This window comes from Periplaneta americana, chromosome 13 (genome assembly GCF_040183065.1).
Source record: "Periplaneta americana isolate PAMFEO1 chromosome 13, P.americana_PAMFEO1_priV1, whole genome shotgun sequence".
Lineage (NCBI taxonomy): Eukaryota > Metazoa > Arthropoda > Insecta > Blattodea > Blattidae > Periplaneta > Periplaneta americana.
The window spans coordinates 112125662-112149181 of record NC_091129.1 but is presented as its reverse complement, the minus strand read 5'-3'; the positions used below and the strand labels follow the sequence as shown (position 1 = coordinate 112149181).

Genomic DNA, 23520 nt, shown 5'->3' with positions numbered 1-23520 from the left:
TATTATTGTTTTTTTTTTTTTTCAATTTCATTATCTAAACCAGGGATGTCAAAGTGCCTGTACTATGTGTTTATACCACAAGCAATACAAATCCAACAAGGTTCACTTATCGCATCTGCAAGATAAAGTACAATCATCACCCTTAAGGAAATGTTGTGCGAGCTCTTGAGAGCACACAGTGCAGGCGCTTTGACAACCCTGATCTAAACTATCCTTCAAAATATTAAGAAGTCCACTTATAATGTTCTCCAGTCGCAGAGTCTTTCAATGAAATTCTACTACTCGCTTTACTGTTTTTCCCACCGGGCACAGCTTTGCCAAGTGTGCTACTTCGTCAGACAGATGGCAGATGATGGAAATGATGGATGAGAAGTGATGATGAAGAGGGAATGAGGACTGGGAAGAAGTCGTGTAATGGCCCTTAAAATTGGTAATACAAATAAAAATTAAAAAATATATAGTAGTAATAATAATAATAATAATAATAATAATAATAATAATAATAATAATAATCTATATATATATATATATATAATTTGAACTAGTAATGGAAATTACGGAAAACAGCTGGACGGATTTTAATAAATGACCCCTCATTTTGAAGCTTGGAACTCAAAGTTTTTCGGAAAAATAGTAGTTTTCAGTGAAATGTCAACTTTTAAACATAATTTTCCTATTTTCCAAAATCCATCTGTCGTCAGTTTTGAGAACTAGCTAATAGCATTCACGGCCGACTTGATATGCCCTTCGCTTTTTTGTAAAGGAGAAGCGAAGCAAGCATCAAGTCGGCCGTGTTGCATTTCAGAATAAAACAAAACACATACTACAGTAAACAATATTACACGAAGGCCATGATCTGCAAGAATGCTGACATATTTAGAGCTCAAATTAAATTGGTTATTAAAAACTTAACTTACTAAAAATAATTTACAGGTTCGATTCTGTGGTGTGTAATTTTCTGGGTACAGCTGTGTATTGGATATTAAAAACTACAAAACTTGAGGTGGTTCGATAACATTATTACCATTAGAAATGAAATATTATTGTAATTAATGCCATGATGCGACTATTTTTCATTAATTTTACATATTAATGCTATACTGATGATATGAAAGTGAAACGTTTTGGGGTTATATAAGTAGATGTAGAGAATAACTTAAATTAGATTTTGATTTCTATATTTTACTGAGTGGCGGCTATATAGTATATGTTACTGAAAGCTATAAAACTTATGTAAGATAATATTATTAAAAATCAAATATTTTTATAATTATTAATCAAGTGGGGTTGGGTCTTTTTCATATATTTAATGGTGATGTGGTGTAGATATTTATATGCGTGGCTCTCTTCAGTATTGGCTCGAGAGAAAGTAATTTTCATTGTTATGGAAGCAAATAACTTTCCGAATGTCTGGTATTCTTCATTGAAAATAAATCTGAAAAATGTTTATTTGAATGTCTAATGAACTTAGTTTGCAGCATTTGCTGCACAAGCCACTAGTAATAATAATAATAATAATCTTCATCATCATTATCATCATCGTCCAGTGTGCGACAGCCCATAGAGGACCAAGCACTACTAGCCACCAGCATGTAAAAAAGAAATTATTGTTAGAAAACTTATGTAACACATAAGAAAATGGGTCTCTTCATGAACCTCTTTTTTTTTTTTATTAGAAACACAGAGATATTGAAGTGGCGTGTCTGGAAAGTTGAAAAAGTCGAATGGTTGCAGGCATGCAGAGCTAGATAAAGCGGATGGGCCCATGAGGCATTTCCAGTAATTACTACAATTCAACACAGCTAAAAAACCACGTCTAAGTTTTGTGCGCTTACTTACATGATTGTGTAAGGGTAGTTAGTGAGGTAACTTACTTTTGAGAAACTGGTGACAGTGTCGTCATTGAAATTTATGCAAATCCCGATGAGGAAAGCACACATCCCTTGCACCAGCTCCTCATTGTCGTCATGTTCGTTTGAGCCAGTCTGCAATCAGATAAAGGGTCATGAACCTGAGGTTTCATAAAAAATTTCATTCTTCCTTCATAAAATGTCTCCCACATTACATAACAATACTTTATCAACTGAAAGAAAATGGTAGACAAGTGAACACGTGGGGAAAGTAATGTCAAACGGAAACATGAATGTTGCTACGATAAGCCACAAACATTGTGGGATTTTCCATCATGCCACAATAGCCAGCAATCTATGAAAATAAGACTGTGGCAGTACCATTCATTTTCCAGATAATGAAAACTCGCACATTACTTACTTTTACATAATTACTAAACTTCTCCTGTATATATGGGAAGTGTGATTATAAGTAGTCGTCCTCTATGGTTGAGAGATTGTTATTCTGGCTGTTAGAGTCAGGTTCGACAGCAGCATATTTGCATGGCATTCTTCAGAAGAAAAGTAAAGTTCGGATTCTCGTATCTTAGATAAAAGAAAAATGCATTTGAATGAGAAGGCTGTCGACCAAATTTACTGACCATTTCTAGCTCACATCAAATGTTAGCATCCCAATCCACACCATCCCTCCTTCTCACCGTTAGTTTTCCTACTCTCTGCTTGCTCTCCAGACTGGTAATAAACACACATTTAGTTATTCCACCATCATTCAAACTCTATTACCAGTTCAACCCAATGTATCCTATCAATTGTTGTTGTTTAGCCAACTGTCCGAAGACAGATCTGAACCTCACAAGTGATACCAAGAAGGTACTGTTTATGAGGCAACTAGGCCAGGAGATAATGGGGTGGGTGGCCAGTGCCTTTCCCCCTCCATTACATACATCACCTACTAGCTACATCCTATCAATTATTATAATATATTTAACCGGATGTGGCTCAGTATGTAATTTATTCAGTTAAATAGTTATCTCCATTGTTGTTTATTACACAAAGTAATTCATGAAGTATGACTGGTGCCTTAGGAATCAGTTCTATAGGTCATTTGGGCGAAAAATGTCACATGAACAGGGATCGATGATCAATATTTAAAAGAATACTGAACTAAAAATAACATTCTCAGATGATATAATCTATACAACATGCATTTAATTATACATACAATGGCGCAAACTAGATCTTTCTAAATAACATATCTGTTGTTGTTATCTAATGCCGAGCTTTGGCAACGAAGCCATTAGCGTTCTAAAATTAGCATAAGTGTAACCGTTTTTTAAGTGGGCACCAATTTTTTGTTTGTAATGGTGGTTACATCACCCACTCACGTAAACCCCCAGTATGACTGGAGGACCACACCTGTCGTTGGTTAATGGGTTAATGGCCGGGAGGAGTTTTAGAGTCCACCGACCTTTCTCACAAGCACCACTTGCGGAACATTTCTACACAGTGGCAGGCCAGCATAAGAGATGAAATAGCATTTCCTCTATTTCTGCTGGTGTGGTTATACGCCATTACCCGGTCCCCAGAGCCTCATTTGTAAAAGTAGGTTGCACCATGAGCAGGTTGAGGTTGGGTTTTGGATAGGAGAGGTTATGGAATGCACTTCACTATCCCTTGCAGCCTAAAATAACATATCTTTAAACGTGAGTACTGATGAAGCATGTAGCGTTACACTCCTGCACTGCAGCGAGTCCATTCTTGCTTTAATTAATCACGTTACATTCACTACAATTCATGTCAAAATCGCGAAAAATACTGTTTTTCTTTTCATAACAACGTGTTAATCTGGCGAGAGCTCGCACAACGCAAGCCACAGGTTCAGCAGTGTGGCGTCAGCAGCAGTAGTGGACAAAATTCCTTCACTCGTATATTGAGAATTGTTTGATATTATGAGTTGCGGTTTTCAGTGCTGTCTGTCATCAGCTCCCTATTATCTACGACAGTGGTTCTCAAAGTGGGATCCGCAGACTACTGGGGGTCCACAAAGCTCATTTGGGGGTCCACGAATATTCTGGATAGGCAACTGCTTGTATACTTTGTAACCTGGTAGAGTGTAAGAGAAGGCCCTGTGGCCTTAACTCTGCCAGTATAAATAAATTATTATTATTATTATTATTATTATTATTATTATTATTATTATTATTATTATTATTATCTTTTTCTTCCTTCAGGAAGATTTTGATTTTTTTATGTGGGAATAGGAGCATTGGCTGTTATTTGTATAACTTTTAAATTCATTCAGCTGTTGTCGACAGCCTCATTGTATTATTATTACACAATGTAAGACAATAAGAACGATTTTTTTTTTTTTTTTTGTGGCAATATCTCAAGGGTATTTTCTGTTGGTATAAATTCGACATTTTATTTGATTTGTCTATAGTTAATGACTAGCTTTTTAAAACACAATCATAATATGGATGAAGATGAACTCGGAGATTATTTTTCAGTTCCTAATTCTAAGAACACAATGTGTGCATTCAAAATCCCTTTTTTTTTTTAATATGGAGACTCTCAGTCTCACCGAAAAGAAGGATCTGCTTGCTGAGTTATTGTGTGACACTGCTTGGAAAAACTTTTAAACAATGTCAGCTGAAAATTCATGCGGAATATAAAGAACTCTCAGAACAAGCTTTGAAACATTTAATGACTTTCCCGCGACTTACTTGTATGAGCAGGTGTTTCTATTCTTTCGTGTATCAAACCGAGTAAATGTGGCAACAGACTTGAGATTAAAGATAACTAACATTGGCCCCAAATTTAAAGACATTTAAAAAAAAAAAAAGTTCCATAATTCTCACTGAAGTAGTGAAACTTTTAAAAATATATCCGACTTGTTTCTCAGAACAAAAATATTATACAAAGAAAGTATTGAAAATAGAGTATTGTTTTGATTTACTATTTTTAATATCAACTCTGCTGTAACACATCAATGAAGGCCTACTTTTTTGAAGACATTATAATATTATTTACATTTTGTTTATTTCAAATATGCCATCTATATTGATCCAATTTTGGAAAATGTAACAAATACCACTACTCATATTCACTTAATATTAATATTATTTACACTCATCCTCCTATACTGTAGAAATACCTTGCCTCTGGAATTCATTGCCTAATAACGACAGGGACTGCTGGACTTTATCATAATTCAAAATTAAATTGGAAAAGTTTGTCTTATTTCATGGTTTTTAGGTATTGCTAGAAGTGCTGATTTGTGTTTTTTACTCTATATTAAAATTGTAAGTTTCTTGTTTATGTTTATTAATTAATTAGAACATAATTAATTATGATACTTAACCACTCATTTAAAGTTTTTGTGATTGTAATCTGTGTATATTTTTGTGTGACTTTACTTTGTTTATAGTGTGATTTTTCTTTTTATTTTTATTATTGTATTTGTATTTCCAGTGGTGTGGAAGAGAAAGCCTGATGGCCTGAACTACACCAGAATAAGTAAACAAACAAACAAATCTAACCTACCAATCATTCCATTGACAATTTTGTAGGGGTCCGCAAAAAAAAATGATCAATGGAAAGGGGATCCACAGTGCTAATGAGTATGAGAACCACTGGTCTATGACAAATGAAAAAATAATTTTTTTTTTGTTCAATGCCCCTTTAAGGAGCTGCAGCTGTTCGAATCTTAGAAGAGGTTGTGGGCAGAATTAAAGCGATTCCATTAAAAAGACACAAATATTATTAAGAAATACTGTATCAAACAGAAAATGAGCATACCTCAGTTCGAAAGCAGATTTTCAAATATTCCTCCTTCCACTTCAATGCACTTAACCTCACAGATGTGAATCCTGCATGTACCATTTCATAGTTTGGCATGGCTGGGGAGTGCAGCAGTGTTCACAATATGGGAAAGTAATTTTCTCTTGTTTGTGAGCTGCTATTGCACGAGAAAAGTGAGGAGAAGCAACATCATGTTTGATAATTTATTAGATGCTGTCTGGTCTCTAAAGGGACGTCTTCCAAAGTAACATTGCGAAATATGGATGTTAGGCCTACTCATCGACAGCATCGACATCATCAGACCTGACCTATCCTACCCCTCTGCCCATACTTTACGTCACAGGGGAACCCCACTCTCCTTAGTGCAGGCCATACTGTTCGTATTAAGATGGAAACATGTTGCAAGCCTCGTTCACAATATGAAATATAGATTTTTACAAGTAAATAAAAAGTTAATAATTAGACTCGTGTTCATACAACATTTTTGGTCAAAATGATTCCCAAAGCGCTGGTTATACTTCGTGAATCATCCTATATATGTGGATATATGATAAAAAAGGTTAAATCAACAAGACATGGAAACTTCAGTATTAACAGAAATTTTAAGCTAGATACATTTATGTTTACAGATATAAAGTATTATTGGTGATTCAGAAGATGGAGTCCAATCAGCTTTTCAATAACTGGAGCTTATATGGGATGGAATTTCAGTTTGTAAAGTAATTGGTTTCATAAGAAAAAAAATCATCTTCGTACTAAAAACTACATTTACAATAAACCTCTAGAACAAGTTTCATGTTTTAAATATCTAGGCTGCCATTTAAGCTATGAATTGGAAAAAGATGTATCAGCAAAATTATTGAACAGTTTCATGCAACGAATGCTCTTAATAATATTTTCAAACATTCTCTCATTCAAAGACATACTAGAATTAAAGCCTATAAAACCTTTAATTAAATGGGAATGTCCATCAATTTTCTTATCAATGTTATAAATAAAAGATATTTGAATATTTAGAACATTATTTTTTAAAGTGTTGAACATTTTCGGCGTAACATGCCATCATCAGAACATGTAACACAGGTATGAATGTCAATTGTTACGTGTTCTGATGAGTGCATGTATGCCAAAAACATTCAACACTTTAAAATAATGTTGTAAATATTCAAATATCTTGTAAATTATAACATTGTAACATTGATAAGCAAACTGACGGACATTCCCATTTAATTAATGCAAAGTTGCTTAGCGGACCCACAAATCATGTTTATCAAACTATAAAACCATGTCAAGACCTTCTTATGTACAGTAATGAAGCTTGGACTATATGTAAATGTAATGGATACCGAATCAATGCCACTGAAATGAAGGTTTTAAGAAGAACTGCAGGCTACATTAAATTATACAATAAGAAACATCCTGACATTTTAGAATAATTAATAATTTTGCTTATGACATAAATTAACTGAATGTCTTAAGATGAGATGTAGGACCTTCAGCTTTACTTTCCTTTTGGAGGGAGCTTGCTTTGGATTGTTCATCCAAAAATTCCTTTGCCATCAGATGAGTCCCTTTCTGCTGCAAGAAGCAAGATTGGTAAGCACTACACCACTGAGGATGCAGCGAGCAATATTTAAAATACCACATTTACTCGCCTAATTCCCCCCTTGAGTAACTTCCTCTACCCCAAGGTTTTTAGAACATGTTTTTCAGAACTTTATTTTCTTCGCGTAATTTCTCCCTCTTACTTTAAACAAAATTGGGCACTCTCCTTCCCTTCAAGAGTGTCTTTCATTGAAGATTCCAAGTATAAAAAAATAAACGTGGGAAACCCAAGGTCTTTAGTCATCCCTTCTATAATGAAAAAGGTCCATGATTTCTATGGCAATAAGGAAGAAGATTTGAATTTGTTGCCTGTTGAAAGCAGTGCAGTGTAAAATACATGTACGTTTATTTTCCTTACATAATTAAGGAATTAACTAATTTTGATATGAACATTTTATGCACGAAGTTTAACACATTAATACGAAATTACTCAAGGTCAGACAAAAGGCATTAGAACTTATATAAAGCAGTAAAAAGAAAAGCCACAAAATTGTCCATAATTACTGAAATTACATGAATATTTGTAGCTATTTAATATTAAACATTGATTTGATTAGTACACGAACTGTTTGATGTTATTCATGTCCAAATTATTCTCAATATTCTTTAGTTCTCGCGTAATTTTCCCCTCTTCGATTTTTCGCCTTCGAATTTTAAGAAAAAGGGGAAAATTACGCTTGTAAATACAGTACTTTTATTAATATTATGACTATAAAAGCATACCCAATTATTTTAATCCTGGCAAACAATACTATGTTATGTAAAGAGAGGCCTTCTGTGGAATCAGATTTATACATTTGCTACTCTACACATGCAGTGCAATGCTCCACATACCAAGGGGCAAAGTCCTGTCCCACCACTTGCAGCAATCTGCAGGGACAGAAACAAACTATAATAAGAGGTGGCTCACGAAAAATAAAGCTGCTTATTCTTCTTAGTCACCTATCACACTTAAATATTCAGTCTGCACAAGGAGACTAAAATTACAATATTCCAAAATACGAAAAACAAAGTTGGTTATGTGGGCAATACATCATTCTTTCTCGATGTCTTTAGAAAAAAAAAAAAAACTTTTTGTATACAAATACCTCCCAAGGCTTCTCCTATATAAACCTTATGTTTTAAGCATAAATTATCATTTAAAGAGTTAATTCATATAACATATTAGTTCTACCATAAAATTTAAGTACTTTTCAAAAGAATGTGAGAAACAATACTAAGAATAGTTTTCACTATAACATACAGTGGTTCCCACTTAAGATGTTTTCCAAAGGACTAGCACATATAAATTTCTTACGAGGGAAAACATTTTAAAAGAGCAAATAAAAAATTGAACGAAATTATAACATTATTATTTATAGCCTTCCAATGGAGGTAGCTCGATAGGGCTCAGTACACTTTATCAATTTGCAAAAATATATGGAAATAACAATTTAGCACAAAAAACAATTAAAAGAATACAAATGAAAACACAATCAATAAAAGTTAACACTCTCATTACTGCTGACTAAAATGATGATTTAAAAAAAAAAAACTTTTCTACCGTTGATAACACAATATCATCACGAAGAGTTATGGGAAGGTTGAAATGTCATCTAAAATTTTCGAAGACATTTGTAATTACTCCTCAAGCTCCAATTAAGAAGACCCAAAACTTCCACTTTGTTGAGGTTATATTTGTCCGTAAAATGTAGAATTATGGGAATATAAATGAAAATTGAATTAGATGTGAATTGATAATTTGGGAATACCTAAATGATAAGTATGCAATAACAAAATCATCAGTGGATATAACATTTTTTTTGCCTATTCACTTATGGTTTTATAACTCAGTTCAGAAAGTTTTCTGAATCAATGCAACCATTAAAGTCAATATTTATACATCTTGATTATATATTTAGTCTTAAAACTGTTTCCTCAGCTTTTTGCCATAATACTGGACCTGCAATAGGATTCATGGACGAAACTATTCTAGTAGCACTGTTTCAATTTTCTCGTATTTCGAATTTTTTAACTTCTTCCTTCTTGGTTCAGCATTCCCACCTTGCTATAAAATGTCATTTTTCATGCACCATTATTTTATTTAAGACTGAAAATTGTAAACCTAACTCCTTTGCTAAGTTGATACATGTTATATAATATGTGAGTGACTTTCCACTTTGTTGATAATATTTGCTTTTCTGCAATCGATAATGCCTTTCATTTGATATAAACATTTTTAACAAAAGAAAATGCTAAAGTATACAGAATAATACAGTATGTAAACAAACTTCTCCTGCCCTGAAGGAAAAAGTATACCAAATATACAAGTATTAGTAAATACGTACAATTTTATGAAAATGCTTTCTTAAGAAATATAATTAACGTTATTGTGTTATTAATTTACTTTATATATGTGATTTCTCAGAAGATAGATTGAATATTTTAGAGCTTCCACTAATCACTTCTTACAGAATTCAAAGTTCCTTATGTGAACAAGTGATCTCAGAACCATCCAAATATATTAAATGAGCAAAATATTAGGTTGTTCCTCTGAAACTTGCCCTTCTTATCTGGGAAATTTTTTATACGGGAAATATATTAAACAAAAAATAAAAACCTTTATTCTTACATAGCTATTTTCGGGGCCCAACAACTTCAATGTTTTACATGGAAGAACATTTTATACAGGATCTTCTTAAGCGTGAATCACTGTATACTGATTTTTAAAATATTTGCATTAATTCTTTTATAAATAAGCTACTGGAATTTTAAATACACATCTGTATGTACTTATATTGGAGGGGCGGTGGGAAAAGACACTCTCTTTCTCTCACCCTCCACCACTCTTTCTCTCTCACCTTCTCTTCGTCCTTCTGTCCCTCTCTCTCTTTTCCCTTTTACCACTGCATCCCTCTCATCTTTTCCCTCTAATAAATGTTAGTAGGAAAATAAAACAAACAGGCAAAATAATTTAATGTAACTAACGCCGAATTTAAAAACTACATGTAAAAGTTTAACCCTCCTAACAGTTTTAATATATCCAGTGGCGGCTCGTGGGTATTGAATTAAGGGGGGCTGCATACAAAAATAAACCAAGCAACTTACTTTATTTAAAGATTAGTTCCATGCGCCTTACCTTGTAAGTTGTGTTTAAATGAGACAGGCTCATGTTAGTAGATTTACTAGCATTTAAAAGAATCCTGCGGGACAAAATTCCGGCACACCGGCGACGCTGATATAACCCCTGCAGTTGCGAGTGTCATTAAATAAACCATAATTTAATTTTTTATATGCAGATTTGAACCTTAGAAATATCTAACTGGCGATGTTGTAGTTGGTTGTATAATATATATACATGATACATCAATAAATTTAAAAAATAACAGCCAGAAATTGAATTCAGGATATTCAAGAGTACGCACCAGGGCGCTTGCCTCATTTATTGTGATGTTAAATGTTTTAGATTCCATTATGGTTTGAAAACATTCTAGCAATGGCTCCTTCTTCTCATGAACAACATTTACTGTTCTTATTTTAAATCCATCTTGTTGCCCCAGCTGATGGAATTGTCTTTGAAACACATTAATCTAATACAGATCGAGAGAAGAAAGCAGGGATACTGGATAAATTATCAAAAAATATGCGAGCCTTTGTATTTTGTTTAGCGGCTCTTTCCATTATGAGATTCAACTGATGGGCACTTAATTTCATATTTCTCCTGAATTGTTAAGGTACTGAACTGAATAGACTGTAAATACTGTAATTGCAAGTTATCTTGAACCTTCTGAGCGGGGACAGAGGGGCAGAGGGAAGGAAGCGAGTAACGCGGGTGGAGCCAACTGAGTTGTTTGCGCATGCTCCGCAGCATAATCTCTTGTCAAGAAACATAGAGCTATTTCCTTCACTGCGTATCAGTAGTGTTAACATGGAGCAGCAACCACAGGGTAGTAATTATGGTGAAATCACACCACTGCGGAGAAAAAGTAACATAGCCCAGAAAGAGAAATTATCGCAAATATAATAAAATTATGCATTGCGAGGAGGAAAAATTAAACAAATATTTGCTGGAACCTCTTGATAAGGAATATGAGAGAGAGGCTAAATAATCTGGCAAAAGTATTAGTTCCGTGAAGAGAATTAAGAATAATATTGAATAACAACCGAATGAACCTCACACTAGTCCGGGAAAGAATAGGTATGTAATGTTAGAAATTATTGCTATGATAGTTATGTACAATAGTGTGTGTATTGAGAGCGACATAATGAATTACTGTTGCAAGTAATTATTTTCTTATAGTTCTACTAAACATATTATTTCATTCCAGAATTAGACTTGTGTAAAGTTGAAGTGGAAGACTTCGATCAACATGTTATTCGGGATACAATCAAAGAATTCTATCGTGTTCAGAAAGTAGTACCTACGATTAAGAAGATAATTCCGAATGGATGATGCCATTGGCAAAATAATTAATTTTGGAACAAGCGATTATGGCAGCAATGATAGGGATATGGATTGTGTATAATTGTAAATTAATGTAAACTCAAATAATAAGCCTGTAAAATATTGTTATAAGAATATGTACATATTAGCTGAAGGGGTAAGTCATGCAGGCCTATATAATGTACAGAAATAGCTGTAGTAACTCCTCCATTGCCGGTCCCCAGCCCGGATGAGAGAGGAGTGTACACACGATTATATTTAAATACTTACTCATTACAGGTTAATTAAAGCTTGCTACGAAACTATGTTCTCCTCTCAAAACCGGAGTATCCAGAGAAGATGATGTTTGTATTGAACCAAGTTCTTTTACAGTAGAGAGCCATAAGGTAAAAGAACCAACGTTTTTTGAAAAGTTAGGGGATGTAAGGTTCAAGATAACTTGCAATGACAGTAATGTACAGAATTAAACATTGTTGCACTTATTCTACTCACAACATTAAAGAAAATGTATTTAAAACTGAGCACTACTGACAAACAGCTGCAAATTTTGCAGCGCCTGGAAAAACTGGATTCACGGCAAGGGGCAGCAGGGAGGAGGGGTAAAAGCATCTGAGACGAAACTGGCAGCTCCAGGGGAGGAAGTGACTTCACTAACGATTGCGTGCATGTCATTGAGAGCGAATTTTTTTTTTAAACATTCGAGCCGCTAAATAGAGACTGTATAATAAATGTTTTTCACAACATAAAACGAGACAAGAGCCACAAATGTCTGGGGGTGCTGCAGCTCTGCAGCCCCTCTTCGAAAGCCGCCCCTGAATATATCTACATTCATGATTTAATTTAATGACATTTTTAATCCTAATCACAGTGCTTACAATAAAAGTCAACCTTAGAAGGAATACAGTGGAAAAAAGTAGGAAGGATTACAGCTCTATGTTTACTTTATTCTCCTATTCCAAAAGGTTTTCCTTTCATGCATCCACTCTATCTTGTACTAGTCACGTACTGAATACAAGCAAATTATGGTAAATTATTACAGTGTTTCGCTAGTAAATGATTCATTCAGCTCAAAACTATGATGGCACTAGGACTTACATGTGAACAGAAGTGTCTGGCCCCTTACTCTAAAACCTATTCTTACACAATGAAACTTCTAACCACGACTGTTCAGGAATCTGTTATACTTGCGAAATAAATTAAAGTCATACTGGTGAGAATTACCAGTATAGCTTGAAATGCCAAGAAGAATCTGTGGAGTCTTCTACAGATTAAGTTATTTATACACTGAACCTAAATAATTCTCACTTTAAGTATAGAGAAAATAATGTCATGTTACACACAACTGATACTGAGACTTTGAGCAAAATATGAATTTTTGTCATTGCGATTAAAAAAGTCATGCTATGTGCAGCAGCAACATAATCAGTCTAATATTTATTCAACATTTACTAGTCACTTATTCAGGAAGCATAAATAATTCATAAGTTATCCGAGCTCTGTAGGTAGAAATGGCACAAACTGGTCATTCACTCAACCGTGGGTGGCACTACTAAACATTTCTCTATATAAGAAATAACTTACTTACTCACAAATGGCTTTTAAGGAACCCGCAGTTTCATTGCCACCCTTATATAAGCATGCCATCGGACCCTACCCTGTGCAAGATTAATCCAGTCTCTATCATCATATCTCACCTCCCTCAAATCCATTTTAATATTATATTCCCACTTGCGTCTCGGCTTCCCCAAAGGTCTTTTCCCCTCCAGTCTCCCAACTAACACTCTATATGCATTTCTGGATTCGCCCATACGTGCTACATGCCCTGCCCATCTCAAACATCTGGATTTAATGTTCTTAATTATGTTAGGTGAAGAATACAATGCGTGCAGTTCTGCATTGTGTAACTTTCTCCATTCTCCTGTAACTTCATCCCTCTTAGTCCTAAATATTTTCCTAAGAACCTTATTCTCAAACACCCTTAATCTCTGTTCCTCTCTCAAAGTGAGAGTCCAAGTCTCACAACCATACAGAACAATTGGTAATATAACTGTTTTATAAATTCTAACTCTCAGATCTTTTGACAGCAGACTAGATGACAAAAGCTTCTCAACCGAATAATAACAGGCATTTCCCATATTTATTGTGCGTTTAATTTCCTGCCAAGTGTCATTTACATTTGTTACTGTTGCTCCAAGATATTTGAATTTTTCCACCTCTTTGAAGAATAAATCTCCAATTTTTATGTTTCCATCTCGTACAATATTCTGGTCACGAGACATAATCATATACTTTGTCTTTACAGTATTTACTTCCAAACCGATCACTTCACTTGCTTCAAGTAAAATTTCCGTGTTTTCCCTAATAGTTTGTGGATTTCCTCCTAACATATTCACGTCATCCGCATAGACAAGAAGCTGATGTAACCCATTCAATTCCAAACCCTCTGTGTTATCCTGAACTTTCCTAATGGCATATTCTAGAGTGAAGTTAAAAAGTAAAGGTGATAGTGCATCTCCTTGCTTTAGCCCTCAGTGAACTGGAAAAGCATCATATAGAAACTGGCCTATACGGACTTTGCTGTAAGTTTCATTGAGACACATTTTAATTAATCGAACTAGTTTCTTGGGAATACAAAATTCAATAAGAATATTACATAAAACTTCTCTCTTAACCGAGTCATACGCCTTTTTGAAATCTATGAATAACTGATGTACTGTACCCCTATACTCCCACAGTCAATAAAATTATGTACATTATAGCCTATCATTTAGAACAATAATCTTCGAAATGCAAAAGTCTTTGGCACATTTTGCCATTATAGTACTCATTCACAGTCACTGTCATCATACTCATCACAACAAAAATGTTCTCTCCCATCATCGTCATCGTCCTGATCCCCATCCCTGTCACAATCATTGTGTTATCATTATCGATCTCATAGTCATTGTTACCATCATCATCTTTTACATGGTAGGCCCGAAGGTCTGTTCTGGCTCAGAGAGAAACTCTCCATGTGTTTCCAGGATGACCAACATCTCTATGACCTTCCAGTTTATAATGTACTCGTAGAATGTTTTTACATATTCTATTAGGATCCATTCACAATATGCGATCATATCAGCTATTTTTATTTAAAACTTTTTTTTTTCCATTTAGGTTAAATACAGTATGTTTAGTCTATTTCTCATTTCATTACTGTTCACTTGATCAAGCAAAGTAAGATCAGCAACTCTTCTTAAACACTTCATTTCACTTGTTTTAATTTTCCTTCTGTCAGATCTATTTAATGCCCAATTCTTATGAAATACTACTCATTAAAACAATAACGAATTTAGGGCACAAATAAAAGAAATTAACTTAGAAGAACATTAGTAGACAATGTTTTATTTTATTTTTTTGACATTAGGAGGTTTCTAGCTATAAATGAACATTACCAAACATTTTAAGTGTTCCCTCAGTAAAGTGCTGTTTGCTGGCGACAAGGAATGTCATGCAAATCTCATTATGAATGTCAGACAATTGTCAAGCGAGATCTCTGTAGGGTCTACATTTACTTTTGTCTTTTCATGTTCACAGCCACAACTCAATATGTTCTAATCTCTGCTATACAAGATCCTTACTTCTCCTCTTACAATAAAGTAAACTGTGTGAGCAAGGAGTGCTAGAGCAAGCAAATGTCTACATGGCTGCCATAGATGTACAAACATCCAAAGTTTCAGAGATACATGCCATCTCTATCATAAAGTAAGGCAAGGAAAGAGGAATCTAACTTCGAACTGTTCTCTAGAGCTGATCGTGAACTAACTCACCTGTGCTGTAAGGTAAGGAATACTGGAAGGAATGCTGAGCAACTGTTTGACAGCAGGGGGACAGTGAGCAAGCCACGTGCTCAGCAGCATTAGGAGTCCCAGCTTCGACTGCATCTTGTTCACCTGCTGCAGCAACATGGTGCACTGGTGCAGCAGTGAAACAGGTGGGCTGCCAATATTGGTGGCCAGCAGTACCCGCAGCAATTGCTCCTTCTGCACAGGATTCTCCACCAGTGCATGTGAGAGGGCAACTGCTGAGAACCAGTTAGACAATGCATCACCGCTGAATAGTCCCCCACACAGTAGCTGCCCGGTGGTCAAACTCGCCACTGCAACCAACATTATCCAGAATGAGACAGTACAGAGATGAGGGGCTTGGGCGTAAAACATGGTAACTGACATTTTGGTCAAAAATGAGATATGTAGCGTATAATATGGCATCTTACATTCTGCGTCTAATGCAGTAGTTAGTTTTTCAACATCTCAAAAGATGGCAGAAGTATAAAGATTTTACTTTCCTGGTAACTATGCAAACTGTCGCATGTATAAATGTTTAGCTACATAATATCTTCGAAACACTAAAACGTCATTTACCATGTTTTACACCTGAACCCCTCAAATGTCTTAAGTGTAGAGGCATCCTATAATTTTACATCTCTACTTATGTGCAGATATACTGATGAAATAAATATCACATCCATTGAAATTAAACTGTTAACATACACAAAAGAACTGATTACAGCATGGGATTAGTATCGACAACACAAGAATTGCTTACCTATCAGTCAAAAGGGAGAAAATGGCCTTTCAACTTCTGGTCTATAATCTTTTCACTGTTAGAATAATCCTAATGTAAACACAAGCACGTGGCTGTCATACACATGATTGGCTACGAATCGAAACGCTTATACAACACAGGAAAATATAGTTTTGTATGCGAGGATCATAACTTTGTATTTAATTAAAAGAAAATTTGAATTTCAGTATGTAATACGATGAAACATGAAACCTGAATCATTTGAACAACATTAGGCCTATTTAAAAGAAAAGATACTTTTATATTTGTTATTTACTAAGAATTTCCTAACAAAGCAGATAAATACAAAGAATAATACCACAGTCTAGTATGTACAGTCACGAAGCTCAATACATAGGGAATATGCATCCATAGATAGCTGCTAACCATTCAGATCGCTACTATCGCCTCATCACAGACAATGCGAAATAATACCGGCACAGTCTATTGTTCCTAGTACCCTCACAACTCAAGCTTCGTGAATGTATATACTAGACTGTGGTAATACCAAGGTAGTCTGTTCTTGTAACAAGCTGGTGTCATTTCATCTTGAGCTTGCTGTTCACACAAGCACGTGGTATTATGGCTTCTGCATCCTTGGCGAGTATGGTTAAACAAGAGAAAGGAATAACACGATAGTTCCACACAACAACCTTACATGAAAGTTTAAATAATTTACTGGAAAATAGGTAGAACAGAGAAACATTCTCTCCGGCACTGGGACCTGAACTCGGCTTTCAGCTCTACGTGCTGAAGCTCTATCCACTAAGCCATACCAGATTTTAGCTCCGATGCCGGACTGAATTCTTCTCAGTTTAAATTTTACCTCTCTGTTCCTCCTTTGGTGGCCTACCCTCATGTACTGTATCACAGAATATGTGACAGTGGCACAATGTCCAACACTATCTATAGAGGTGCACACATTACGAGTGAATAAGTGGCCAGGGTCGAAGAGGTAGAACTTAAAACTGAGAAGGATTCAATCCAGCATCAGAACTAGAATCTTGTGCGGCTTAGTGGATAAAGCATCAGCACATAGAGCTGAAAACCTGGGTTCGAGTCCTGGTGTCACAGAAAATTTTTCTCCTTTCTACCCATTCTTCACCATATGGTAATGCAGAATTCCTGCACGAAAATATATTATTATGTGCTTCGGTACATCATAGTAATTAAATAATTAGTTTCCTATGCAAACGAATGCATAGTAGTGAGGTTAACCTACTTTGACGAGTAATGGGAAATGTTTAACATGAAAGAGAATGTACAGCAGTAGGCAGGATCATGTACTGAGAATCGGTGATGCTAAGCTGCGGCCAATCAGGTCTCATTTCAGTTACATGCTATTGTTTACTTTAGGATTATTCTAACAGCGAAGGTTCGCAATTGAAGATAAGATAAGATCCGTTCCTACTTACTAGGATCGAAACTAAACATCTGCTGCTGCTTACATCTAGTGGAATCAAATTGAATCGAACTGAAGCATGGTTCAGTTTAAAATACAATCGTATAGTAGCTTTAATACAATTACGTAAAGAGGCGGAAAAGAGAGAAATAAAAACGAGGAAAGGAAATAATGAATTCATTATTTTTTTTTAAACTAGAGATAACATGGAGAATTTTCTATCTTATTTGATTACTTCTAAGAGATGAAAGAAAATGTAACATTTATTTTTGTACGAGTATTGCATACGAAAATAAAGTTTAATTTTTACCTGATGTTTTCATTAATTCCTTATTTTACTCCAAGCATTATTACGGGCATAATTATTACAGTATACTTTTGTGATTTTTAATACAATAGCTGATAATTCTGAACAAGATGTATTAATTTTTCTTCATTCATAATACCAAATTCTGTTGTTAACACTAATGCTGAGTTCCTAGCAATAAAGCCATTAACTCTTTTGGTGTCAAATATTTCTCAGCATTTCGATACCACATGGTCTGGGTCCATGTAGTTTGTCTCTCTCCTGCACTTGTTTCAACAAGCATAATACTTGCATTAGCATTTCGATATCAGGTGCTATGGTCCCTGTTGTTTATCTTTCTTCCGCACTTGTTTCAACAACCATGAAGCTGTCTGTATTATGTGTGACTAGAATACATTCTCCTAGTGATACAATATGATATTGGCTTTCCAGATTGGAGAACTCAGTTTAAATCCTAAGGCATCAGAGCAGATTTTACAGTTGACAAAGACAATGATTTCTAGGAACCTTTCTTTTCTTTCTGTCACCATTCCACCATTTTTTCATAATTCACGGTGGCCCTTAATGGCAGTGTTAACAGTACAGTATCATCTCTTCCAGGAGATCAGCAAAGTTCCATGGAGCAAGTCATTATGGAAATCCCTAAAATTTGTTGACGACACTTGAACCTTCAGATAAGATGCAAAAGAAAGAAAATCTGATTTCTCGAGTAAATAATATGTGATTAATGTATACATACCTTCGGTACTAGATGGCAGTAAGGTCTGAACGAGTTGTGACTGTCCAACTTCATTCTTGAAAAGGAAACACTGAAAGCAGTAGAGGACAGAACACCGCAACACAAATGGCTGTTTCTCGTTTACCATAGACATGAGGAGAACAACAATGGCTGGCCTGTAATAAAACACAATATATTGCACATTAATTGCCAAGTATTTTGAGTGAATTCATTCCTTTTAAGGAAAACAGCACTGCATTCATCAGATGATGAATCGGAATGTTTGAGACAAAGTTTGGGATTGGAAAACAGGCTCCCCCATACAGCAGATGTTCAATATTTAAACTCACCATTGCAAATACACAAGGTGTAAATGAGACCACATGAAAGTATGTCTCATAACTTAAGCAATTCAACAAAATACAAATATTGTTTTGTAAGTAATGCAAGTTTTGGAGTTAAATTTTAGTTGAAGTGTCTTGAGACAAAAAATTAATCTAATCTTCATAGTAAAGGATAAATTCCCCTCATTCCTCATGAAAAAGAACTGAAAAGACTACAGTGGACTATAGTGGACTTTATTGTTCCTAGTCTTCCAATAACTGTTCCACCAAACACCTCAGCAACGTAGTTTCGAACAACTACAGCATAGTGTGGTACAGCACCATCATGCTGAACATAAAGTGAGTTGAAATTGTCGTAATTCATTGAAAACCGCCTTCCGTGCTGATGGAACAGTGTCGAAGTGTTCATTCCATTCTTGAATTACTGATAACCACCTTTGTACCACGTTTTAACAGCAAAAACCTTTTCTTCTGTCGACAACATATCAACAACATCCATGAACATTGAACGTAACTAGCACAAACCTCTAAATAAACATCTGACAGCAGAATGATCATTTAGCATTGTACTCTAGTGGTAACATTAGTAACTAATTGTCAGGTGTCACAAGCAGATAAGTTAAAATCCATGAGGAGATTAAAACTAAATAGTAGTAATAGGTAATGACTTCTGGGTCACTCTGTATATGGATGCAAACTACATACCCGTTTATTCATCCATTAACTCGTTTATTTATTCCCGGCCTTCCCAGAAAGAAATTTTAACTCTATAATTTGTTGTTAGAATGATATTCTAATTTACTATAAAATAATGTATTGTGAACGACAGCAACAATTTATAAAAGAGGAAGGTATCCCTTTACATGCCATACGGGTGCTTGGAGGGCATGGAGGTAGAACTCCATGCTTTATTGACCTTGGCATTAGAATGAAATAGTGAGGTTGGCACCAACTCTGGCTGCCTTTTATCCTCGGAAAAGACCTGGTACTCTATTAGTAGGAAGCCGAGTGACTCTCAGCACGGTTATGAAAGTTTTGACAAGGAGAAAAAACTCATTATCTCTAGGAACTGAACCTGGGATCTTCCAGTTCATAGCCAATTCAGCTATCCAGCTATCCAGCTATCAGCAATTTATAAAATAAACATAATTAAAAAAAAAAAAAAACGCACCTTGGAGGAGTTGATGGTGCCATCACATTGGCAAAATATTCCTGATTTCCTTGGTTACCCCTGATTACTTCCGCCACAGTGTTGATAGTCTCCGTGAGGATGTCTGCAGGAACACCACTTGCCATCAGAATGTTGCAAAGAGCTTCCAACAATCCACATGCTTTCATCGTCTTTTGTGATGACATAGTCACTTGTGCAGGGTTTCCTGGTGTAACTAGAGTTCGAACTACCTGTAATGGGAAAAGTTTCTATCGTAAGTTAGAATTCACACTACATATGAACCCTAAAAGTTCTTGTTTCTTATATGCTTTCATTTCCAAGCACGGCAGTGATATCAATGTTGCCTGTATATGTCTGCTAGTATTGTTCAGTTTTGGATTAGGTAAGATTGAAGTCAAGCTGGTTTCTTCAGCAGAGTTAATCCATTTTTCTGGGTAGTTTTTATCAAACATTCTAATAGTATGTTTGGGAGTTTTCATTTCTACTTAAGGGAACGTGGAAATTAAAAATGATTAAACATGTTTTATTAGATTTTATGCAATTATATTAAACATATGATTTTGAACTAATCGATTATATAGGTTATGCATATTCTTTTTTGACTTCTTAAATGGACGAATCCACAAGATGCTAATGTGTTGTTTCTTTTTCCTTTAAAAGTATGTAATTCGAACTTCAGTTATATTTTTCTGAATAAAGTATTATAGCTGTGGGTTTTAAATTTTCCACAGTAATCATAAATTCAATAAGAATAAAATGCTATATTATGCAATAATTACAAAATATTATCAGATGTTAAAACTAAAGAAAATACATATCGTCATTGTTCCTGCAAAACTCCTATGTGGCATATTTATCGATTTTCAGATTTTTGCTCTATAAAACTTAAATAGTGACACAGCAAATAATAAAATCTCCTATATGTATTATATTTATTTCTTTCAAAAATGTAAAAATTCACAATATCCTATATACCACTGCCATAGAATGAATAAATGTTTTTTTTTCTTCCTACTGAAAAATTTCATATTTTGCACATAGGAGTTACTGCAGGAACAACGACGATATTAATTTCGAAAATTTAAAGTAAATACATGTAGTAAATATCTTACATGCTGACTAGAATCTCAACACATTATATGAATTTTATTATGCCACTATTGAAGTTTTAAGTCTCTTATTCAATATTTTCAAAGGTACCTAAAATACCGGAGGGAAAAAGACCTTCTGGGAGGCCGAGACGTAGATGGGAAGATAATATTAAAATGGATTTGAGAGAGGTGGGATATGATGATAGGGAATGGATTAATCTTGCTCAGGATAGGGACCATTGGCAGGCTTATGTGAGGGCAGCAATGAACCTCCGGGTTCCTTAAAAGCCAGTAAGTATCTAAAATACAATATATCACAATATTTTAATTTTAAATTTTATTGACTTCATATTTTATTAATACTTTGAAACTATGCAATATAGCTCAATTTAACTTAAACTTCAGCTTTCTTGATGTTCTACAAATATATATCCCAAATTTGGTAATATTACATATTTCACTTTGATACAATTACAATCGTAAAAGGTTGCAAGCTACAGCTTTTAATAGTCAATTCCTCTTAATGAATTTTGCAAAATGGATATTATGGAAGCCTATGAAGATAAAATTCTATTGTTATGTCCCATTCACTTTTACTCAAATGTTTAAATTCAGAGTTCTTCACCTTTATAGATACAGTGCTTTTCTCACAAGAGAAATGATTAATTAAATAATATTATATAATGCTTAGGTTTAATAATGATGAGACAAAAATCAGACCTGCAGCATACAGTGGATATTGCTGACTTTTTGTGCTGACCAACCCGTGTCATCCCCTTCAGGAGGCAAGTTGAACATGGGAGCCAAACGTTGAATATAACTTCCTGAAAATAAAAAACGTACACTCTATATTCAAATTTTGAGTAACAGTATGACGAAGATTACTTTTCTTTTAATCCAATGTCGGCATAGAAGAAATCTGCATCAAGTTCCTGAAGCCACACCATGACAGCTTAGTGAATGGCCGTATCATCACTGAATTGCCCTCACCCAGGTGCTTCTTCAACAATCCAAAGATATAGCAATTACTGGGTTTCAGGTCAGGACTGTAGGGAGGGTGTCCACTACCTCTCACTGGAAGTGCCATTTCGCACTATACACCTCAACAAGTTGATTATGAATTTCTGCTGGTCAGGTGCCCTTCAGATGCAAAAACCGGATGACACTATGCACTTCCACATTTGACCATGTTTTCATGCATGGAGATATCTTACAACTCTTACAACTGATATTTCGAGGGTCTTATGGAACATATGCGCCATCTAAGGGCTGCATGATAAAGATGTGGTTAGCTGCTGTGGCCCTGGTGAAAAATTCGAACAAAAGGGGAAATATGTCATCTATGAGAACTCTTGTTTCTTACGTTTTGAATCACCCTTATACATTAGGTGATCTACATACTTTCTTAAAGGCTAAATATATGTTAATATTTAAGAATTTTGTATCGATCCATGTTTTCCTTCATTTCCCGATTCAGAGCATATTTATTATCATCTTCGTTCTTTGTGGTATCCTCCCCTGAAATCCACAGTTTTTGTTTTCTGTGTAAATCTCATTACTCCAGAATTTAATTTCAAAGAATTTATTGTACATGTTTATCTGCGATACTTAGAATGTGCCCACTCAGCATCATGATTAATCTGGGTAGCTACAGTGACTAGCAAAATCCGGCCTCGACATATTAACCAAACGTTACCCCCATACTGTTTGGATGATAGTTCACTTCTGCTGAGGCATGTGGACGTGATGCCTGCAGTTGGCTGGTAGTCCTCAGCCCTCCACAGGCTGTCACGCAACGGATTTACTTTTTATATTTTTTTTATGCTAGAATGACTTGGTCATCTGTGAATAGTAATGCACTAAATGTGCGATTTCTTTTTATATAACATTCATATTACATTCCAATTGTTATAATTTAGTAACTCTGCCAATGTATACATCAAATATCCTAGATGGTAAAGAGCACTCTTGTCAGATATATAACAAGTACTTCAGTGTTTTGCTTACATATGTTTTAATTTTAATTTCGGCCTTCATGTACAAGCAACTTATTATTCATTAAATGTTATGGAATCAATTTTTCAAACTTATTTTCCAAGTTTTGCACAATTAACAGATCCAAAAATTGTATAACATACATTCTCTTCTGCTTTTTTTTTTTTAGTCAAATGGCTTGAAGCAAGTATATAATTGATAAATGACC

At 34.8% G+C, this 23520-nt stretch overlaps 1 protein-coding gene across 7 annotated transcripts in view; it reads right to left on the bottom strand.

Moving 5' to 3' along the window:
- p115 (General vesicular transport factor p115) overlaps window positions 1–23520 on the bottom strand; it is a 72488-nt gene that overhangs the window by 29957 nt on the left and 19011 nt on the right. For 6 of the 7 annotated variants that reach the window (XR_011335688.1, XR_011335689.1, XM_069843854.1 and 3 more), the window contains 6 exons: window positions 22038–22141; window positions 20227–20456; window positions 18733–18887; window positions 15489–15817; window positions 8091–8126; window positions 1875–1985 (listed from right to left, as the gene is read on the bottom strand). Coding sequence is in view for 5 of the 7 variants with exons in the window: in XM_069843854.1 (XP_069699955.1) it covers window positions 1875–1985; window positions 8091–8126; window positions 15489–15817; window positions 18733–18887; window positions 20227–20456; window positions 22038–22141 (965 nt within the window). In the remaining 2 variants the exon portion in view is untranslated. The remainder of the gene's footprint in view (window positions 1–1874; window positions 1986–8090; window positions 8127–15488; window positions 15818–18732; window positions 18888–20226; window positions 20457–22037; window positions 22142–23520) is intronic. The other variant, XM_069843856.1, reaches the window with a different exon arrangement.